The sequence below is a fragment of the Helianthus annuus genome, chromosome 14 (assembly GCF_002127325.2).
Source record: "Helianthus annuus cultivar XRQ/B chromosome 14, HanXRQr2.0-SUNRISE, whole genome shotgun sequence".
Classification (NCBI taxonomy): Eukaryota; Viridiplantae; Streptophyta; class Magnoliopsida; order Asterales; family Asteraceae; genus Helianthus; species Helianthus annuus.
In genome coordinates this window covers 29,676,606-29,695,924 of record NC_035446.2, presented here as the reverse complement: position 1 = coordinate 29,695,924, position 19,319 = coordinate 29,676,606, and the positions used below count along the sequence as shown (strand labels likewise).

The window sequence follows — 19,319 nt, the reverse complement described above, 5'->3', positions numbered from 1 at the left end:
TTCTATGTTTTGAATGCTAGCTTGTTGATTCCTAAAATTAGATTCTAATTGTAGAAATCTTTCCGAGTTTTTCTTATCAGTGTCAGAGACGAGGCGAGATACAGTATCTTCGAGCCTTTCTCGTCCACCTTGTTGTTGAGTAAAATTTTGTGACTCATTTCTTGGTTGCTGAAAGTTTGTTCGTTGGGTTTGTTGGTTACTACTATTGCCGGGTTCCCTCCAACCAAGGTTTGGGTGGTTTCGCCATCCTTGGTTGTAAGTTCCCGTTGGGGGACCCGACGGCCTAGGTCTATTATCAATGTAGTTTACCATTTCTTGTTGATCGTCCGTTTCTTTCATGCAACCCCAATTTTCATGTGACCCACCACATCCTTCACAAGCCATAACCGAGACTGTTTTTGTCATTTCTAATTTTTTTATTTTTGAAGAAAGGGCCTCGATTTGGGCTTGTAAAGAAGTGCTTTCGTCGACCTTATGGGCGCCCGGGGCGATAGACTTATTTCCCCGGGGGGTATGCCATTGAAAATTGGTTTGAGCAATTTCCTCAATCTGATTATATATTTCGTGTGGGCGCCGGTTACCTAAAAGTCCCCCGGAGCTAGAATCAAGTGTCTGCCTAGTGTGTGGCAACAATCCATTATAGAAAGTGGATACTTGTTGCCATATTGCGAGGCCGTGATGGGGACACTTGCGTAATAGCTCCTTGAACCTTTCCCAAGTTTCATATAAGGATTCCCCGTCCTCTTGTGAATATGAATTAATTTCAGCCATTAGCTTAGCAGTTTTAGCAGGAGAGAAATACTTATATAGAAATTTTTGGGCTAGTTCATCCCAGGTGTTTACCGATCCAGCTGGGAGGGCGTTGAGCCAAGCTTTCGCTCGGTCTTTTAGTGAGAAGGGAAACATACGGAGGCGGATGGCGTCGTTTGATGCTCCATCGATCTGAAAGGTATCACATATTTCCAAGAAATTAGTTATATGTAGATGGGGATCCTCGTCCGCAAGCCCGTGGAAGGTTGCGGAGTTTTGGAGCATTTGTATCAAATGTGGCCGAAGTTCGAAGTTATTGGCTTCGACATTCGGAGCATTGATAGCGGCGCCTAGATTACCCACGGTGGGTCGTAGATAATCCATAAGGGTACGTTGGTCCGCCATTGGAGGTGGATCACCCGAAACCTTCTCTTGGTTTTTGGCTTTTAACCTTTTTCTGAGAAAGCGTTCGGGTTCTTCTAGTGGTTCTTTTATGTCTTTATTGGAACTGGAGCTCATACACTACGTGAGGTTGGCGTCGGATTCCAAGTCCTGCAATAAAAACAGAAAAGAATGTTGGTCAGAAGGTTCACCACGGCCCCGTGTTGAGCGAACACGACCCGTGGTCGGAATTTCAGTGATTGTTTTCCAGATCCCAGTTACTGGAAGTTGGACACGGCCCCGTGTTGCACCGGCACGACCCCGTGGTCAGCCTTCTGTAACTTGGAAAACAAAAACTGCCAGTAACGATGCTGAGCACGGCCCGTGTCCGACCAGGCACGGCCCCGTGCTGAGCTCTGCAGAAGCTGAAAATCTACGAAAAATCCTAAAAATTAAAAAAAAAATAAAAATATGATTAGGCCGTTGATTCCTAACTTTTTTAAAATCCTTGTGTCCCCGGCAACGGCGCCAAAAACTTGATGTGCGTGAAGTGTGTTATATTTTAGATGTATATTTAAGCCCCTTTTTACACTTTTAGCCAAGTTTTAAATTTATAAAACACGATATTTACTAACACTAAACACACATATGGGCAAGTGCACCCATCGTGGACGTAGTATAGTGTTGGTAAGATACCGAGGTCGTCCAAGGACACAAGAGCTTTTAATACCGGTTTATCCTCAACGTCTAATCAAATCAAAAAGTGAGAAAAATGTTTTAAACTAAGAAAAATAAAAACTAACTAAATGCTGAAAAATAAAATAAAATAAAAACAGATAGACAAGATGAATCACTTGGATCCGACACGTGTGTTAGTATAACCTTTGATTATTTTCGCACTTTTGCACTTGTTTAAGAGATTATCTTAGTTATTGTAGTAGGCCCCTCTTTTGAAGGCGACGTTACCCTCAACCCAGTAGTTTGAGTCAGCAAGGATACAATCCTACAGGGTCGGATTATTGTATTAATAGTAGTTAACTTATGAGGGGGTCAAAGAGTTTGGATCCCCGCCATCCAATACCTATGGGTATTGAAGGAGATCCTACTAAATTTGACCTAGGTCCCAAGCAGGACCTCTAAACGCTGAACAAGGGCAAGACCCTTACCAAACCATTCCCTTAACCCCCGACCAGGTAGCCAACATACCTCCATATAGACCGTGGAGATATGAATGGTGAAAATTTTTTATTTTATATAGACAGTAAAATAATGCCAAGACACCACGGACAAACGATAAGGAAAGATCACCTTCAACATAAGTAACTAGTTATTAAAGTCATTAATACAAAACCAAATAAAAAGTGCAAAAGATTAAAAATAAAAAGTATTATACTAAACACTTGTCTTCACCAAGTGATGTAAGAGACTTAGGCAAACATGGCCTTGATTGTCAAGAACTCTTACGATAAATCTTGGATCCCGAGACGACTCACACACTCTATGATGGACAATGGATGATGGTGGTGGATGATGGTGTTATGGTGGTGGTGGATGGTGGATGAAGTGTGAGAGAGGTGGTGTGCCAAGGGATGAGATGGAATGAAGCCAAGCACCCCTATTTATAGGCTGAACAGAAGGCTGGGCACGGCCCCGTGTCCGCTGGACACGCCCCCGTGCCCGTCTGACACTCTCTCTCTTCATTAATTGTAATTCACAATTACAATTAATGCGCCTGCTGTACTTTCACCACGCCCCCGTGGTGGGCAATGGAAGCTTCTACTAGTTTGTCTTTTCTGCTGCTTCTTGGGCACGGCCCCGTGTTCGCTGGACACGGGGCGTGTTCAGTCTTCTGTTTTCTCTTCTTTGCCTTGGGGGGTGCCGTTGAGGGTCCAGGCAGTCTACTTTCATTCCTTTTCTTGTATTTATGCTAGAATTAGTTGTCTTTTTGCTTCTTTTGTGATTTTGAGCTCATTTCATCCTGAAAATACAAAAGAAAGACAAAAACACTCTTTTTCCAACATTAGTACTTAAAAAGGGTTAGTTTTATGCCTTAATTGATGTGATTTATATGTTGCATTTTACACACATCAAGGAGCGTCAATGGTTGAGCGATCTTCGAAAAGTTCTCGATGAACCTCCGGTAATAGCCAGCCAAACCCAAGAATTGCCGAATCTTGGTTGGCGTCTTTGGTGTTTCCCAATCCTTGATCGCCTCGATCTTGGTGGGATCCACGTGGATTCCGTCTCCGTTTACCACGTGCCCAAGGAATTGCACTTCTCGTAGCCAAAACTCGCACTTAGAGAACTTGGCGAACAACTGTTCCTTCTTTAGCAGCTCCAGAATAGCTCTTAAGTGCTGCTCGTGTTCAGCCTTCGTCCTTGAATAAATCAAAATATCATCGATGAATACAATCACGAACTTATCCAAGTACGGCTTACAAACTCGATTCATCAAATCCATGAACACTGCAGGTGCGTTTGTCAACCCAAACGGCATAACGAGGAACTCGTAGTGTCCATATCGGGTTCTGAAGGCTGTCTTCGGGATACTCTCCTCCTGTATCCTTAACTGATGGTATCCAGATCGAAGATCGATCTTTGAATAAAAGCTTGAACCTTGTAGGTGGTCAAACAGATCATTGATTCTTGGCAGGGGATACCTATTCTTGATCGTCAGCTTGTTCAACTCTCTGTAGTCAATGCACATACGCAAACTACCGTCCTTCTTCTTGACAAACAAAACTGGAGCTCCCCAAGGCGAGAAGCTCGGTCGGATGAATCCCTTGTCTAACAACTCTTGAAATTGTGTCGACAGTTCTTGCATCTCAGACGGAGCAAGTCTGTAGGGTGCCTTAGCCACAGGCGCGGCGCCTGGAACTAAGTCAATGCGAAACTCCACTTGTCTTTGAGGCGGCAAGCCAGGCAAATCTTCTGGGAAGATTTCTGGGTATTCCCTCACGACAGGGATGTCTTCGATCTTTGGCTCAGCAGCCTTCTTATCTATAATGTGTGCCAGAAAGGCAGCACATCCCTTCTGCAAACACTTTCTTGCCTTCAGGCAGCTAATAATCCTCAACGGCGTCTCACGCTTCTCTCCGTGAACAACAATGGTCTCACCATCATCGGTCGGGATACGAACGACCTTCTCATGACAAACTATCTCGGCCTTGTTACTCGATAACCAATCCATCCCTACTACCACGTCGAAGCTTCCCAACTGGACTGGTAGTAGATCTAGAGCGAACTCGCGTTCTCCCAACTCGATTACGCAACCTCGAATCACCTCATTAGCTTCTACTAACTTCCCATTCGCCAATTCGATCGAGTACGGAGTATCTAACTTACTAGCGGCTAAACCAAGCATGTTCTTAAATTCTAACGACACGAAGCTATAATCGGCGCCAGTATCAAATAAAACGGATGCATAGCGTTGGTTTACAGGGAACGTACCAGTGACAACATTTGGATCCTGGCGCGCTTCCCTTGCTTCTATGTTGAAAACCCTTCCGCGGGCTTGGTTCAACTCCGGGCAATTCCTCTTGTAATGCCCAATATCACCGCAGTTGAAACATCCGGGCCTCTGCCCGTTTCCACCGTTGTTTCCCGCTTGGTTGTTTCTCTGATTACGATTCATGGCGCCCGCTTGGTTTGCATGATTGACCCGATTCCCATCACCTCCATTATTTCCTTGTGGGCGGTTCCCAGTACCACCACGGTTATTTCTATTCCCAAATCCTCCTTGGCCTCCCCGGCCAGCACTACCCCAACAAGAATCCTTCGAATGGCCAGTCTTTCCACAAGCTTCACATACTTTTAGCCCGCAACGACCAGAGTGATGTCGTTGGCATGAGTTGCACTTGGGATGTGTACCCATATATCCCTTACCTTTCCTCCTACCACCAGCTGTATCCTGTGCTGGCGCATTTGATTCCCCTTTCTTAACCACCACCCCGGTGCCCTACTTGAAGTTTGAAAATTTCTGCTTGTTTCCTCCAGATGATTCCACATGAGTCTCCTTCTTCTTTGGCTCAACTTCATCAAACTTGTTCAAACGAATCGCCTCCTCGGTGAGAGCCACGCTCAAATCAATGGCTTCAGTGATAGTCGCAGATTTGGAGGAGGTCACCATGCTGATGATTTGGGGAGCTAATCCCCATATGAAACGTTCAATTCTCTTGAACTCAGGTGTAACCATGTAGGGTACCACATGCGACAAGTCGTGGAACCTTTGAACATACTCAGCTATCTTAGGACCTTCCATTTTTAGATGCCAGAACTCGGTCTCCAATCTCTGGATTTCGGCGCGAGAACAGTACTTTTTGCGCATGAGTTCCTTCAATTTGGTCCATGTCAGCGCGTAAGCAGCTGCTTCGCCAAGGGTCTGTACTTGCAAGTTCCACCAGGATAGGGCTCCATCCAAAAATAGCCCAGAGATATAAGTGACTTGCTGATCCAATGCGCATTTGCTCATGCGAAGAACGGATTCGGTTTTCTCAGCCCAGCGGACAAAGGCGACAGCACCTCCTGTGCCATCAAAGTTTACGGGCTTGCAGTCCAAGAACTGTTTGTAGGTGCACCCTGCACATACATTATAACATATGATTGGCATTAGCATTCTTGCTAAGGGAATCCATTTAGGTCATGGTATGTCTTAATGACTTAGGGTTACCATGAGGTGGATTGTTGTTGTTGCCAGTGTTGCCAGAGTTGCTTCCACTCATTCCTCCTTGAGAGGCAGCATATTGAGCAATAGCAGCAGCAATGACTTGCTGTAGTTCGGCCTGGGTCGTAGGCATTTGCTGTTGTTGACGTCTTGGCGGCATCTTCTAAAGATGTGTTTACGTCGGTCAGGCCATAGTGAAGCGTACGTATATAGTAATAGTAGTAGCACATAACATCTCATGTTATCAATACTTCACAAATACTAATCACACAACATCCCATGTCACAAATATTATACACACAACATCCCATGTCATAAATATTGTACGCACAACATCCCATGTCATAAAAATATAAATAAGCAATCAAGCGAATCAAATATGATGAGAATACTGCGATTGCCATATATATCGAGACCACAACGTAAGTGTATCAGTACATCATGGTGTCATACAATCATCAATCAACTAGGGGCTAGATCACCCCTGTCCAAAAGCTATATCATATCAGTGTCAAATACATCAAATACATCAAGTATGTGTCAAAAGTCAGTATCATCATGTAGTCTCCAAAATGCTGTGCAACCAAAAGCAATCGCGGTCCTCTCACCAACGTCTACACAAGCAGTACTGATGAGCTCTATATAGATGGCGGTGGAGGAGGGGGAAAGTAAGTGTAAAGCAAGCGATGTAACTGGAGCCAGTCCTCCTCCATAGCTCGCTGAGTACGGATAACAGAAGCAACCTGCTGCTCCAGTGTAAAGAGACGAGCAGCATAATCTGGGGGTAATGATCGACATGGCTGAAGAGGAGAGTGTATCTGACCATGGCATGAACATGGTGGCAGCTGAGCTCTCTCAAGCTCCTGGAGACGCTGCGTGTGTGACTCGTGCTGATAAACGAAGGACATCAAGACATCCTCTATAGTGTGTCCCACATGAAATGGATGGTAAGGATCAGTAGGTGGCATGACTGGTGGCGTCGACCAAAGCAAAGGCTCACTGGTGGGGCCAAACGGTGCCACATGAAACGGTGAAGTAGAGGGTAGAACAGATGACATCTGGGGCATGAAGGGGCTAGACATCGGTACGTGCCCGAAAGGATGGGCTGAAGAACCCTCTCCAGGCCTCGCTGGAGGTACAAACTGAGGAACCTGAAAGGAGAAGTCAATATGTCGTGTAACGGGGATCTGAGGGGGCAAAGGTGGAACATCCTCATCAGCAGGTATCCAACCGTGCTGTGCATGCTCATCCGGTGGATCCATGTGGTCTGCAAACAGTGCGTGCTCAGGCTCAAGTGGAACGGGATCAAATGGGGGAGCAACAACAGGGTGAACCGGTGCAACGTGATCAACAAGATGGTCAACTGGTATATCAGCAACAAAAGGTGGAGGAACAACAGGATCGACAGCAACAACATGATCATCCTCCAGATGATCATCGACAGGCGGGTCAGCTAGAACAGGCTCAACTGGGATGCCAGCATGTACGGGGTCATGCTCGGGCATAGGATCTAGAGCAGCTGCCTGCTCAGGAGCCAAGGCAGGCTCATGGTCATCAAAAGCCATCTCGAAATCGAACTCGGGATCAATAGGATCAATTGGATCAGCGGGATCCTCCATGGGCTGGTCCATCGGGATAAACTCAATATCATGATCCGGGTCGAATCCCGGAGGAAAGATGGGATCCGAATCCTCTATGTCATCATGGTCAAATGCGAAGCTAGGAATAGGTGCGGCAGAGGATGCCTGGTCAGGATCCGAGTCGTGTGCAAAGTGCTGTGCGCTCACCTCGTGAGAAGGTGCGGATGCCACAGACTCAAAGGAGTCTGGGACCGTTGAATGTGCGGGTGAGTCCTCGGCAGGAGCATCAGCGATCATTAGAAGATCGCCAGCAGGAAGTAGGGCTGCGTCCGGGATCTCATCCTCGATAGCTCATCCTCAAACAGATCGATATCGCCGTCAGCCTCGGCGTCAAGAAGTAAGTCATATGCGGGATAGACGGCTAAAGGTATAGGAGCCGGAATCACTACTAGAGGTAGGTACTCAGCAGGAGGGCCATCTGCAGGCTCATCAGCACCCTCGGGTAGTGCGAAGGGCTGGAAATCGTCATCGTCCGTACTGGTAAAATCAGATGTATACACCTCATGCTCCGAAGATGGGAGGTCATCAGATACGATAGGTCTGGGTCCAGTGGTGTCCAAGTCACCAGTACCGGCTGAGTCCATGAGTCTGTAACATAGACACAAGTATGCACAAATAATCAGTCATACAATCAAATAATCACATAAGTTACCAAGTAAGATATCACATAATTCTCCTAGTCCCACTAGCCTCCCAGCCTCCCAGACTAGTCTTCCTAGTCCCACTAGCCAATTCTCCCAGCCTCCCAGACTGACTCCCTAGTCCCACTAGCCAATTCTCCCAGCCACCCAGACTGACTCCCTAGTCCCACTAGACAACTACCTCGATCTATTAGATCGAGCCTCGGCCTCCCAGACCGAGCCTCAGCCTCCCATACTGAGCCTAAAAATAATAAATAAAATGCGCTCAACATTTGTTTATAAAAAGGTTTTGGATCTGGACTTAAGTGGTATGCAGTAAAAATGTTTTCGTGAGAGCCCTAGTGATCATAGTCTAGACTCGAGAAGGAATCCTAGTTCGCTATGATCAGAGCTCTGATACCAAGCTGTCACACCCTGGCTTTGCGGAAGCGTGGTTAATTTGGTGTGACTTCTTAATACCATAGCTTAATCATAACAAAGCTATATGAATTTAAAAATATGCAAGAATCATCCATTAAGTTTTAAAAACCAAATACCATAACATTGTTTTAACGGAAAACACCCTAACAACCATAATCTTGTTCAACAGACAATACAAACTCAAACATATCATAAACACAGTTTAAGGACTGTGACTTGTCCAGGAAAGAGTCACATTCCCTAAACCCCGGATGATCTTGGAAACTAGTGCAGCGGGAAAACGTGCCATACCGTGCCAGATCTTTTAATTCCCTGAAATACATGTAAGTTGAAAAATCAACGATAATGTTGAGCGAGTTCATGTGTAGGTGAGTAAGTAAACCTTTGTATTTATCAAAAATCCTGGTATGTAGCAAATAAGGAAAAAGAGATCACCAATGGTTTGCAAGGCCATTGATATGTGTGAAGTGCAAGTAGGAAGGCTCAAACCTAGCAGATTTATGCGTCGGGTACAAAGTCATCCCAAGGTCCATTATGCTGGGCCTGGGACTGGGCTCGCTACACCCAAATAGATCTATCGCTCCTGCCCCTCGGTCCTACCCTGAGGATTAATGACCTCAAGTTTCCGCCTACCCATTCACATGATCTAAAAAGTAACCCTCCTTACGCTAACCATACCATGTATAAAGTAATCATAAACATTGTAACATGTATTTCACCCCCGCAGTTTAGAAAACTGAAAACAGTTAAGAGAAAAGGGGGACATGAACTCACAGTCAGTGCGTCTCTACCAAGTACTCCGAATGTCAGCTGTGCGACGACCTACATGTACTAATTCTATTAGACGGATGTCCGTGCCTTAGCTTTATAGTTTAGGTTTTTGGGAAATAGTTAGACAACTATTTCGTGTTTATATTTTGCATGTACTTGGTAGTTAATCTCCTTCCCAAGGATGGGGATTTAATACATGTGCGTTCAATTTATAATATTAAGTCTCACTTAATATATTCTCATTTCTAATTCCAAATATAAATATTTTTCTCAAAAATATTATATTTTCATTTCACATAATTTTTCCCCAAAAATAATACCTTGATAAAATATACGTTCATAATCATTTCTGTATAATGTGTAAGTTACGTTTTAGTAATCTTGTGGTAATAATAATTACCGTTGTAACTTATATGTTTATCGTGAAAGCGTTCGTATTATTTTGGGATTCGTCAACGTTTGTAAATATTATTTTTACTCTAAAAATAATATTTGTGTATTTTCACAAAATAATCATAAACAGTGTTGTGAAAAATTATATTACTAAATATATATTTACCACGTTTAATTTTGTGAAAATCCCACCTCCGAATCTTTGTAAATAAAGTCATGGCGAAATATATTTTGAAAATATTTCAAAAATAATTCTAACACTTGTAAATAATTCTAAGTGTTAGGTTTTTAGAAAAATTTCGCCAGAGTTTCCCCTGTAACTGGAGGTGGCCACGCTTTCAAGCGTATCATTTTCTTTTACAAAAATCATTTCAACAACTTCCTGATTCAATCAAACAATTTCCGACACATCAAACTAGTCGACAAGTATGTAAATCGCATAAGTACATGAACTTGTAATTTTTCCGAAAACTATAGTGTAGATCCCGTTATATTTTGTGGATCTTTGTATAAAATAGTTTAATCTCGTAAAAACCTCGTTTTTAGAATAAATCCATCTTTACAACTTCTCGTCATCTTTTACAAAGATTGTTATTTTGTCGAAACCTTTCGTTTCACAAGTGTTTATACACTTGTGGTTTGTAAAAATCATACTTGTTAGTGTGTCATCCGACTTTTAGAAAACATGATTTTCTCGACACTTGGTCCTTTGAAAATACCACTTGCAGATACGTAGATCCGCTAGTTTTAAACACTATTTCACAAGTAAAAATACTTTTACACAAGTTCATGTTTCTCGTGTGGTAGAGTTTCACCTTTTAACCCTTGTACCGTCTGAAACAAGCTTATGTCAAGATCTAGGATCTTAACCAAACTGGGTTAAATGGTGATCCGAGCTACCACAACGTAGATCGGGCCTAAATAATCACAACTTTCAAGTACTACAACTTTTACACCACTATTATGCTTTTAACCAACAAGATTCATGTTTTTAGTAGACTTTAAAGCTTCAAAATGCAAGTTTCCGAGTTTTAACCGTTACAAATCTTATTAACCACCTTAGATTAGTTCGAGAGAGTGTTTTAAGCATTATACCTCTAGCTCGAGGCTAGGGAAGAATCTATGCGAACGAGAGGTGGATAAAAGCAAGATAATGAGGTCCTTCGCCTTCCGTTAGCTCCAAGACTCCTTATGCGTGACCTGAAAGACTTGTGTAACCTTGGAATGAATGGATCAAGAGCCGAAAATGGATGGGTGCCAAGGGGGGTGTTCGGCCGTAGCTATGGAGGCAAGAGAGAGAGAGAGTTTTGGTGTTGTGATCTTGTGTGAATGAACTCTTGTGTTAAGTGTAGGTACTTATAGACAATTAGGGAAGGTTTAGTCCAATGGATTCAATGTTCCCTAGATATTATGCACAACAATATTTTAATCAAGTCTTGTACTCTTGTTGTCCCCTCTAGTTAGGCCGATTACATGGGGGGGGGGGGTCTTGGTTCGATTTCAAGTAGATAGTTGGAGTTTAGTTACGTTAAACCAAGTTAGATTAGGGGTTAACTTAGTTAGTCACATGTTGTGCTTTAACGCGGGTGTTAGGGTATTCAGGGACCCTAACTGGCTCAGAAAAAGACCAATAATATTATTGTCAATATTTTTATGTTCCGGGTATAGTCCGGTTGTTCGGTTGGATAGTAATCCGTTAAAGTGCTTAAGTAAGCTTTTAAGTGTCGTAAATAATATTTTTAGTGACACAACTCATTCTGCAAAGTGTCAGGAATATTTTCCTCATGTTTTGGCACTTTATTAGTTAGCCAGAAGCTAGTATGTTAATAAAAGTGCTGTGTTTCGTGCTTAGAGTACGTTTTAGGCACATCCAGTCATTATATCTTATTTCTAGAGACGCAATTCTACAACCCTTATATCCCTACACTCACTATGGGCGTAGTAAAATATTTCTGGCTCATACAGGCCCTTAGAGGCAGTGTCTGCCTGATGCTGGCTTTATCAGCATGTTCAATAGGTTATCCGTTCAAATGCTATTGTGCTTTTGTGCATCATGTTTGTCACTAAGGTTCAACGTGTAAATAATGTAGTGACGGAAATCAAAGTATGATGCAGGAATATACAAGTACTAAAAATCAAGTAGCAGTTCATCAGCAATTTCAGTTAAGCACAGTAATTAGGCAGTAATTAATAATTAATTAAATCGTACGGATACCTGGTTTAGTGAGGGTTGTCACATCATCCGCCGGTTATCGGCGACTTCACCGGAGAAAACCAGCCAACATCCATATCAATAGAAACTCCGGCGAACTAAGACGGTTCCGGTAAAAAACTTGTTTTTTTTTTGTAGATCTGGTTGAAAAAAAAGCTTGTTTTTTAAGAATCTAGTTGTAAAAAAGTTGTTCCATTGAGTTTTTTTGTACCTGATTAGTGAAAAATTGAGGTGTTCTCTTCATAAAATCATCTTCTTCCATTGACCGGAGGTGTGCGGTGGATGGTGGTGGCCGGAGGTGTGTTGTGGGTGGTGGTGGCCGGAGGTGTGCGGTGGGTGTTGGTGGCCGGAGTTGTTTAACAAAGACTGAAGCTAACAAAAAAAAATTGAGATTACTTGGATCGAAGGGAAGGAGGCAGATTGGGTGTTATAAATCAACATCTTCAAAATTTAAAAGAGTTGTTTAACCATAAATGTGTTTATGGAAACTTGTAATATTGGTTAAAAGCTTGTTTTGTAAAAAGTAGTTTATGGAAACTTGAAATAAAGATGTTGACTTGTGAGAAAAACTAAAAAAAAGGTGGACTTATGGGTGAATTTAACAACACCCTTTTGAAAGAACCTGTTATGTCCTATCTCTGCTATCACCTCTCCAAAGCCTGCATCCCTAAGACCATGGGGTATGGTTTGGATAGTCCCCAAAGAGACTACCTGCCACGTAGGCGCCACATCACGACAGGAGGAGGATCATCTCCTTGGGGACTACCCAAGGGTGTGGGGGGACTACCCACTTTAATTAAAAAAATAATATATATTCAAGGAGAGAGAGAGAGAGAGAGAGAGAGATAGAGAAGAACTAAAGGGGGCCCACCAATTTTCAAACTTTTGGCTCGTCTCCGGCGTCTTGGAGGAGACGACAGCGACGCGACGAGCCCCTTGGGGGCGGTGTGCGACGGAGCGAAACGGGGGGATGGCCGGGTGACGAGCCCCATACCGTTCGGTCTAAGCATCTAAAGTATAAAAGTAAAAGAATCAATACACACAATACTTGCAAATAAACTAATAATAATAATAATAATAATAATAATAATAATAATAATAATAATAATGATGATAATAATAATAATAATAAATATAAAAATAATGAAAACAATAATAATAATAATAGTAACAATAAAAATGCTAATAATACATAAAAAAACCTTACAATATTAGCCATAAATTAAACCACGACGTTAAACAGCTTAAACAACCAACTTTGTACTTAAACGTAAACAGTGTAAACATCAAATAACATAAACGGCTTAAACACAACGCCATTTATATAGTTCGTCCGCCATGTGGCGTCGGTAATTGATACAAGCCTCTTCGACGTCGTTTTCAATCAGCAACGATTTGTTTCTAACCAACTTCTCCATCATGTAACAGACAAGAACCCCGGCATTTGCAGTGTCACCTTTGTCTTGGGGCATATCTACTTCAACTAACCCAATAGAAACATCATACCTTGTTGGGTTGTTGGAGTTTGACCAGAAATAAATTTTTTCAATAAACCATCTGAAAAAAAAGGTTAACATCTCCATATAGTGAGCCACTTGACGACGCTTTTCATTCCTCCATCTCTTATCAGTCCAGTATTGAGTAATTACCATGGTTGGCAAATCAATACGGACAAGTAGCCAGTCTGTTTGCCCAATCCATAACGGGAGATAAATAGAGTCAACCTCCCAAAATGGAGGATATGGTTGTTTTCCTCCGGCCATCTCCATGGCAGATATACACTTCTCGTCTATAATATCATCATAGAAACTAGGCGGTAACACTGTCCAACGTAGTTTTGCGGCTGGATTTTTTAAAAGCATTGACTGTCTAATACGCATAATTCTCGTTGTCCATGCTTCAACGTGCGGTACAAGAAATAGACTCAGAAAGTTAGTTATAGTTTTCCGTAAGAAAACTTTAAATTTAAGATTAAACAATATATATTTACTATTGATGATAGCGAACGGTTGGACTGGCAACCTAGTAGGGCACCCCAAAAGTCCCTATCTAGTTTTTTTGTAATAAAACGAGTATGGCAAAATGGGGCATCCCCGTTGGTATAAAACTCTACATCCTTGGACCAGTTTTCTGATTCTTCGAAGTCAACTACGAAAATCTTTCTCTGCTGGGGTTTTCAGGTGGATTTCCTAGCTGATTTTCTGGTGGATTTTCAGGGGTTTTCTTCGAGCTCGACCCACGCATGTCTGCCGTGGACGGCCGCCTTACACGCCTCCAAATCGGGTCTGTCATTCTTGCAGACTTTGGAGCTGGTTGAGAACAAAAAGATGTGTCCATATTGTTATCCATTATATGAGTAAAGAGTTGTGGAAAAGGGTAAGGGCGTTGTGGAATAGGGGGAGGTATTTATAGATGAATTAAGATATGTGGACAAGGTAGTGGTAACTAAAAAGAATAAAAATTTTTGTCATACAACATAATTAAAAAGAATTTAAAATTTGTCTTACAATATAAATTTTGTCATACAACATAATTCAAGATATACAACATAAAATCTCAAACTATGTGCCACAAGGAGGCCCCCTACCGACGTTAGTACGTGTTGTTCTATGAAGCGGGAATACATTGACATCATCGGTGTCCGCCTCAACATTTAGGTCAATCTCTATGTTTCTCCTTCTCGTGAATTCAGTCTCCAACCCTAATTGTTGTGTTCTTTGTACCGGTGGAATCTATAACCCGGGGCTAGTGAACGGATCCTCGTTGTAAAATGGGATATCAAATTTAGGAGACAAAAACTGGGGTTGACTGGCTTGGTTGACGTGTGTTGACGAACCCCCCACCTCAAAATTTGGATTCGAATAGTTTATAAGCTCAGAGAAAGGTTGTGTCTGAGCGAATTCCATTAGATCATTATTCGTCATTAACCCATCAAACGAGCCAACAGACCCTCTGCCCATTTGATTATGAGACGGGGTATGAATTTGTTCGGCTCCTGTATTTGTTATAAAAACAATTGGAAAACGACGCATTGGAGGTCGATTCCTATGCACTTGTCGGGTAACGGGGGGAAGTTCCTCAGCTTTGGCATTCGTCTCAAACGTCGGCCAGTAACCCATATGGGGGTGTTCTCCACTGCTCTAGAAAACTTGGCTCGCAAACTCCCCCGGCACATGGGTAAATAAATATTTGTAAAATATATTATAAATTACTTTATATTTTAATATATGTTGACCTACCAACATTTGCACCCTCCCACCATCATTGGGAAAACCTTGTCCTTCTGGCACTTCGTTCCTTGGGTTACCAATAAATGAAAGACCATGCGAAGAATACCACCGCATATATTTCTCACTGGCAATGATGGAATCAGATGCTGGTTGGGCAACCACGCTTTGATGATGAGACAACCACGACTCAATGTACAGATGGTGTTCATCGCGCCAGTTACGATTTTTCCCTCGACACGTCCAGGAATGTGAAGAGCCTGATAAGTGTCCTGCGTCATAAGACTATTATCAGGGATCGGTTGAAACATGCAAAACTGCCTCAACACCCGACTTGGAGCATGTAGTTCCCCAACATTCCAACAAATAAGGTAGGTCTCGCTCCTCTAGCAGCCTTCACCACTTCGACACATTTCTGGTAATCTTGAAAGAATCACGTCATACGGGGTCCAAATGAAGTTGGTCTCTGATAAGGAATTAAATTGAGACCGGTATGCCTTCAACACGTGTGATGTTGTATCCGTATGACTCAATTTAAACTCTTGCCACCTATAACATATATATGAAAACTTGTAAGTTTAAAAATAAACTAGTAAAAATGATAACTAATTAGACAAATAATATTACATTGTTTAAATGCGATTACCTAGCACCATACGGTCTATTCCAGTTTATGATTCTGTCCAACTTGGGTTTTGTGCAAGGCAATCTTTCACAGGCCCATAATTGTAACAGAAACACCACACCACTAATCTCATGGGTTCTAATACTTGTGGCCCGGGTTAGTTGATTATACAAATAGGCCAAAACCGCACCTCCCAAACTGTACGCCCCACATATGGACAAATCTTCTAAGAAGCCTATATATCTAATATCGACCCACTGAGACCCAGAACTAGGGAATAAATGAGAACCAATTAGAAGATAAATAATTGTCCTGGTGCGTTGAAGACATTCGTGATCAGTTGGATTTTCGAAAAAAACTATTGACTTTAAAGCAGTTAAAACATATGGCATGTTAATTTTTTTGTTATTTAAAATAGCTTTATCCTCCAAAAAAATTCCAGTTAAACTATAAAATTTTTCCTGAATCTCAGATTTTGTATAACTCTCATCAGTGCCACAAACCTCATGGCCGTCAACTTTTAAACCCCATAAGACTTCCACATCTTGTAGTGTTATCGTTACCTCTTCGAATGGCATATGAAATGTGTACGTTTCAGGCCGCCATCTTTCTACTAACGCGGATAAACCCGTTATCAATCCTTCGGTTGTCAACCATGATAACTCCAGCAAAACCAGCCAAAGTTATATATTCTGCTACTTTGGGTGGAAAGGGTTTTTCCCGCCGAATAAAATTCCATAGCTTCTCGTTTCCTCTTCTAACTCGTAATAACCCATCGTCTGCCAATGCCGTAGGATCCAAAAAAATGTAATCGGCTCTGTGGTCTCCTGTACCACTAAGAAACAACAGCTCCCTGTTTAGAGGACCACCACTATAACGAATCGCCATTACAAATGGAGAATTGATAAAAAAAAATAATTACGATACTTTCTAACACTTAGAAAATGTGGTGGGAAAGTGAGAACTTGTATAATGGTCCCCTAGAATGAGACTGATGAAAAAATTCGGAGTTTTTATTGGCAACATTACAATAATCAATTCCTATCAATATTTTTGAACTCCTTTTCCGGTACTTTCCAGCAAATTTGCTCTTTTCGCCATTCATAATGGATAATGGATATTGGTGCAGTACTTTTCAAGTTTTGTTAACTTTTCGCCAATAATATTGGCTAATTAGCTACTTTTCACCAATTCAAATGGCAATTGTGCAGAATTGTGCAGAAAAGTTAAACTTTTCGCCATTTAAAATGGAAATTGTGTAGAAAAAGGTTCACTTTTCGCCAATTCAAATGACAATTGTGCAGAATTGCGGGATTCTTCAACTTTTCGCCAATTGAAGTGGCTTTTAAACAGTAAAATAGCAGAAATGTGTAGTAAATATGTAGAAAAATTAAACTTTTCTCCAATTGAACTGGAAATGTGCAGTAGTCGCCATTTCGGATGGAAATTGTGCAGAATTGTTGCAGGATTCTTCAACTTTTCGCCAATACAAATGGCTTTTATGCAGTAAAATGGCAGAATTCGCCAATTCGAATGGAAACTGTGCAGCATTCGCCAATTCAAATGGCTTTAATGCAGTAAATTTGCAGAAATCGCCATTACTATCGGCAATTATGAAGAATTTCGTAATTAATAACAGGAACGGTACCTGCACCGAATCACTGGACTCTTACACGTTCTGATCATTCTGATTATTCACTTACACAAGTCTAGGGCCTTTAAGAATTCGCCATTTGCAATGGCGAGGGCATTATTTGTGAAATAAATCTGCATGTGGCATTATTTGTGATTAATATTTTCAAATCAGCAGCATATCCGTAAAAAACTCTAAAACATAGAGACAAACCGTGACGGTAACGGGGGCCGCACTGGTGAGGAAACGGACACGGAAAAGGCCAGCTTGGGCCTTTTTTGGCAAAATGTAAAAAATGACTTTTATGGATTTCCGGGCCCCTTGAAATGAGGGGAAAAGCCCTTCGGCGAGAAGAAGCCCGTGGTCCAGGTACACATTGACCCCTCCTTAAAACATAGAGACAAACAGTGACGGTAACGGGCTCCGCACCGGTGAGGAAACGGACACAGAAAAGGCCAGCCTGGGCCTTTTTTGCCAAAATGTAAAAAATGACTTTTATGGATTTTCGGGCCCCTCGAAATGAGGGGAAAACCCCTTCGGCGAGAAGACGCGCATGGTCCAGGTACACATTGACCCCTCCTTAAAACATAGAGACAAACGGTGACGGTAACGGGCGCCGCACCGGTGAGGAAACGGACACGGAAAAGGCCAGCCTGGGCCGTTTTTGCCAAAATGACAATTTGAAATAGGGAAATAGTGTTTTGCAGAGAATAGTCTCTTCAAATGTAATTGAGTTTTGCAGTGCATTTATTTAACCATAGTCTCTTCATCATGATTGCTGTTAAAAACAACGAAGTTATTGAACCAGGTGGTTAAAATCAGCGAAGTTCTTGTAGTTTGCTATTAAAAACAGCGAAGTTTATGTACTTGGTTTTTCAAAACAGCAAGGTTATGAAGATGGTCCTTAAAAACAACGAGCTTTCTAAAACTCTGCTGAATAAAACAACGAAGTTTAGAACTTGACAGAAAAGTGAAGCTTTTGGCAGAACCTCGCTGAATGAATTGGCAAGGTACCTAAGAATGCTTGTTTTCTTGGTTGGCACCTAAAGGTAATCTTTGGGGGCTCAAACCCCCTATTTCTGCAAAAAAAAACTCCGGGATCAAAGGACTCCAAAAGCAATCTCTTTCTTTCTCACAAAATTGTTCTTTTTATGTCAAAAGTTAGGGTTTGCAATTCAGAAAGGGGTGGCGGTGCAACTTGTTGCCCGTCTACCTTCTGTTTTGATGTAACTTGATAAGTTTATTGTTGCTAAATTGAAATGGAAAATTCTTAATATATATATATAGGGGACCGCTAAAATGAGAACCACCTCGAGTTCTAAGAACCGTGAGAACTACACCGTACGGGGCGAGGTGGACCAAATTTTTTTCATAAACGTAGATGCGTATATTATAAACACATTTGTAAATAAAATTCAAAAAAAATGTCGTGTGTGTAGTTTTGAGCACCACAAGTTTGTGTTTACGGGTACCGTAAATCTTACCGGAAAATTTACGTTACCCGTAAACACAAACTTGTGGTGCTCAAAACTACACACACGACTTTTTTTTTTTGAATTTTTTTTTACAAATGTGTTTCTAATACACGCATCTACGTTTATGAAAAAAAATTTGGTCCACCTTGCCCCGGATCAAAAAGTTCTCACGGTTCTTACAACTCGAGGTGGTTCTTATTTTAGCGCAATTATATATATATATATATATATATATATATATATATATATATATATATACACTAGCTTTCTACCCGCGCGATGCGGCGGCGGAAGCGATTTACAATAGGATACTCGTTTACCGTTAGTTTATCGGTCGTATCGTGATATATTGTAGGGGTGTCACAGTTAGGTTTTAAATCGTAAAACTGCCCAAATTGGTCTTTAGTTTTGTTTCGCGGTCACTTTCTTTCTTTAACTTTTGGCTTGCCGGTTTCAAAATCTTCAAAACGTAGCAACTGCTTTAATTT

The 19,319-nt window shown here is 41.7% G+C and overlaps 1 protein-coding gene and 1 non-coding gene across 2 annotated transcripts; one reads left to right on the top strand and one right to left on the bottom strand.

Annotated features, from left to right (window-relative positions):
• Positions 1 to 670: 670 nt before the first annotated feature.
• Positions 671 to 777, top strand: LOC118486881. Its single transcript, XR_004880048.1, has one exon. It is a non-coding gene; the product is annotated as a small nucleolar RNA R71 (small nucleolar RNA).
• Positions 778 to 15,484: 14,707 nt separating this feature from the next.
• Positions 15,485 to 16,301, bottom strand: LOC110906585 (serine/threonine-protein phosphatase 7 long form homolog). The gene is made up of 2 exons (XM_022151695.1): positions 15,745 to 16,301; positions 15,485 to 15,647 (listed from the first exon to the last, which is right to left on the bottom strand). The coding sequence occupies exons 1-2, from the start codon at positions 16,299 to 16,301 to the stop codon at positions 15,485 to 15,487; spliced, it is 720 nt and encodes a 239-aa protein (XP_022007387.1).
• Positions 16,302 to 19,319: the final 3,018 nt, after the last annotated feature.

What these genes read in the sequence shown, in the direction of transcription:
- LOC110906585 (XM_022151695.1), bottom strand. Translation starts at nt 16,301, where the DNA reads ATGCCATTCGAAGAGGTAACGATAACACTACAAGATGTGGAAGTCTTA. An exon ending in AATAGACCGTATGGTGCTAG is followed by an intron (nt 15,648 to 15,744) that starts GTAATCGCATTT and finishes TATATGTTATAG; the next exon opens with GTGGCAAGAGTTTAAATTGA.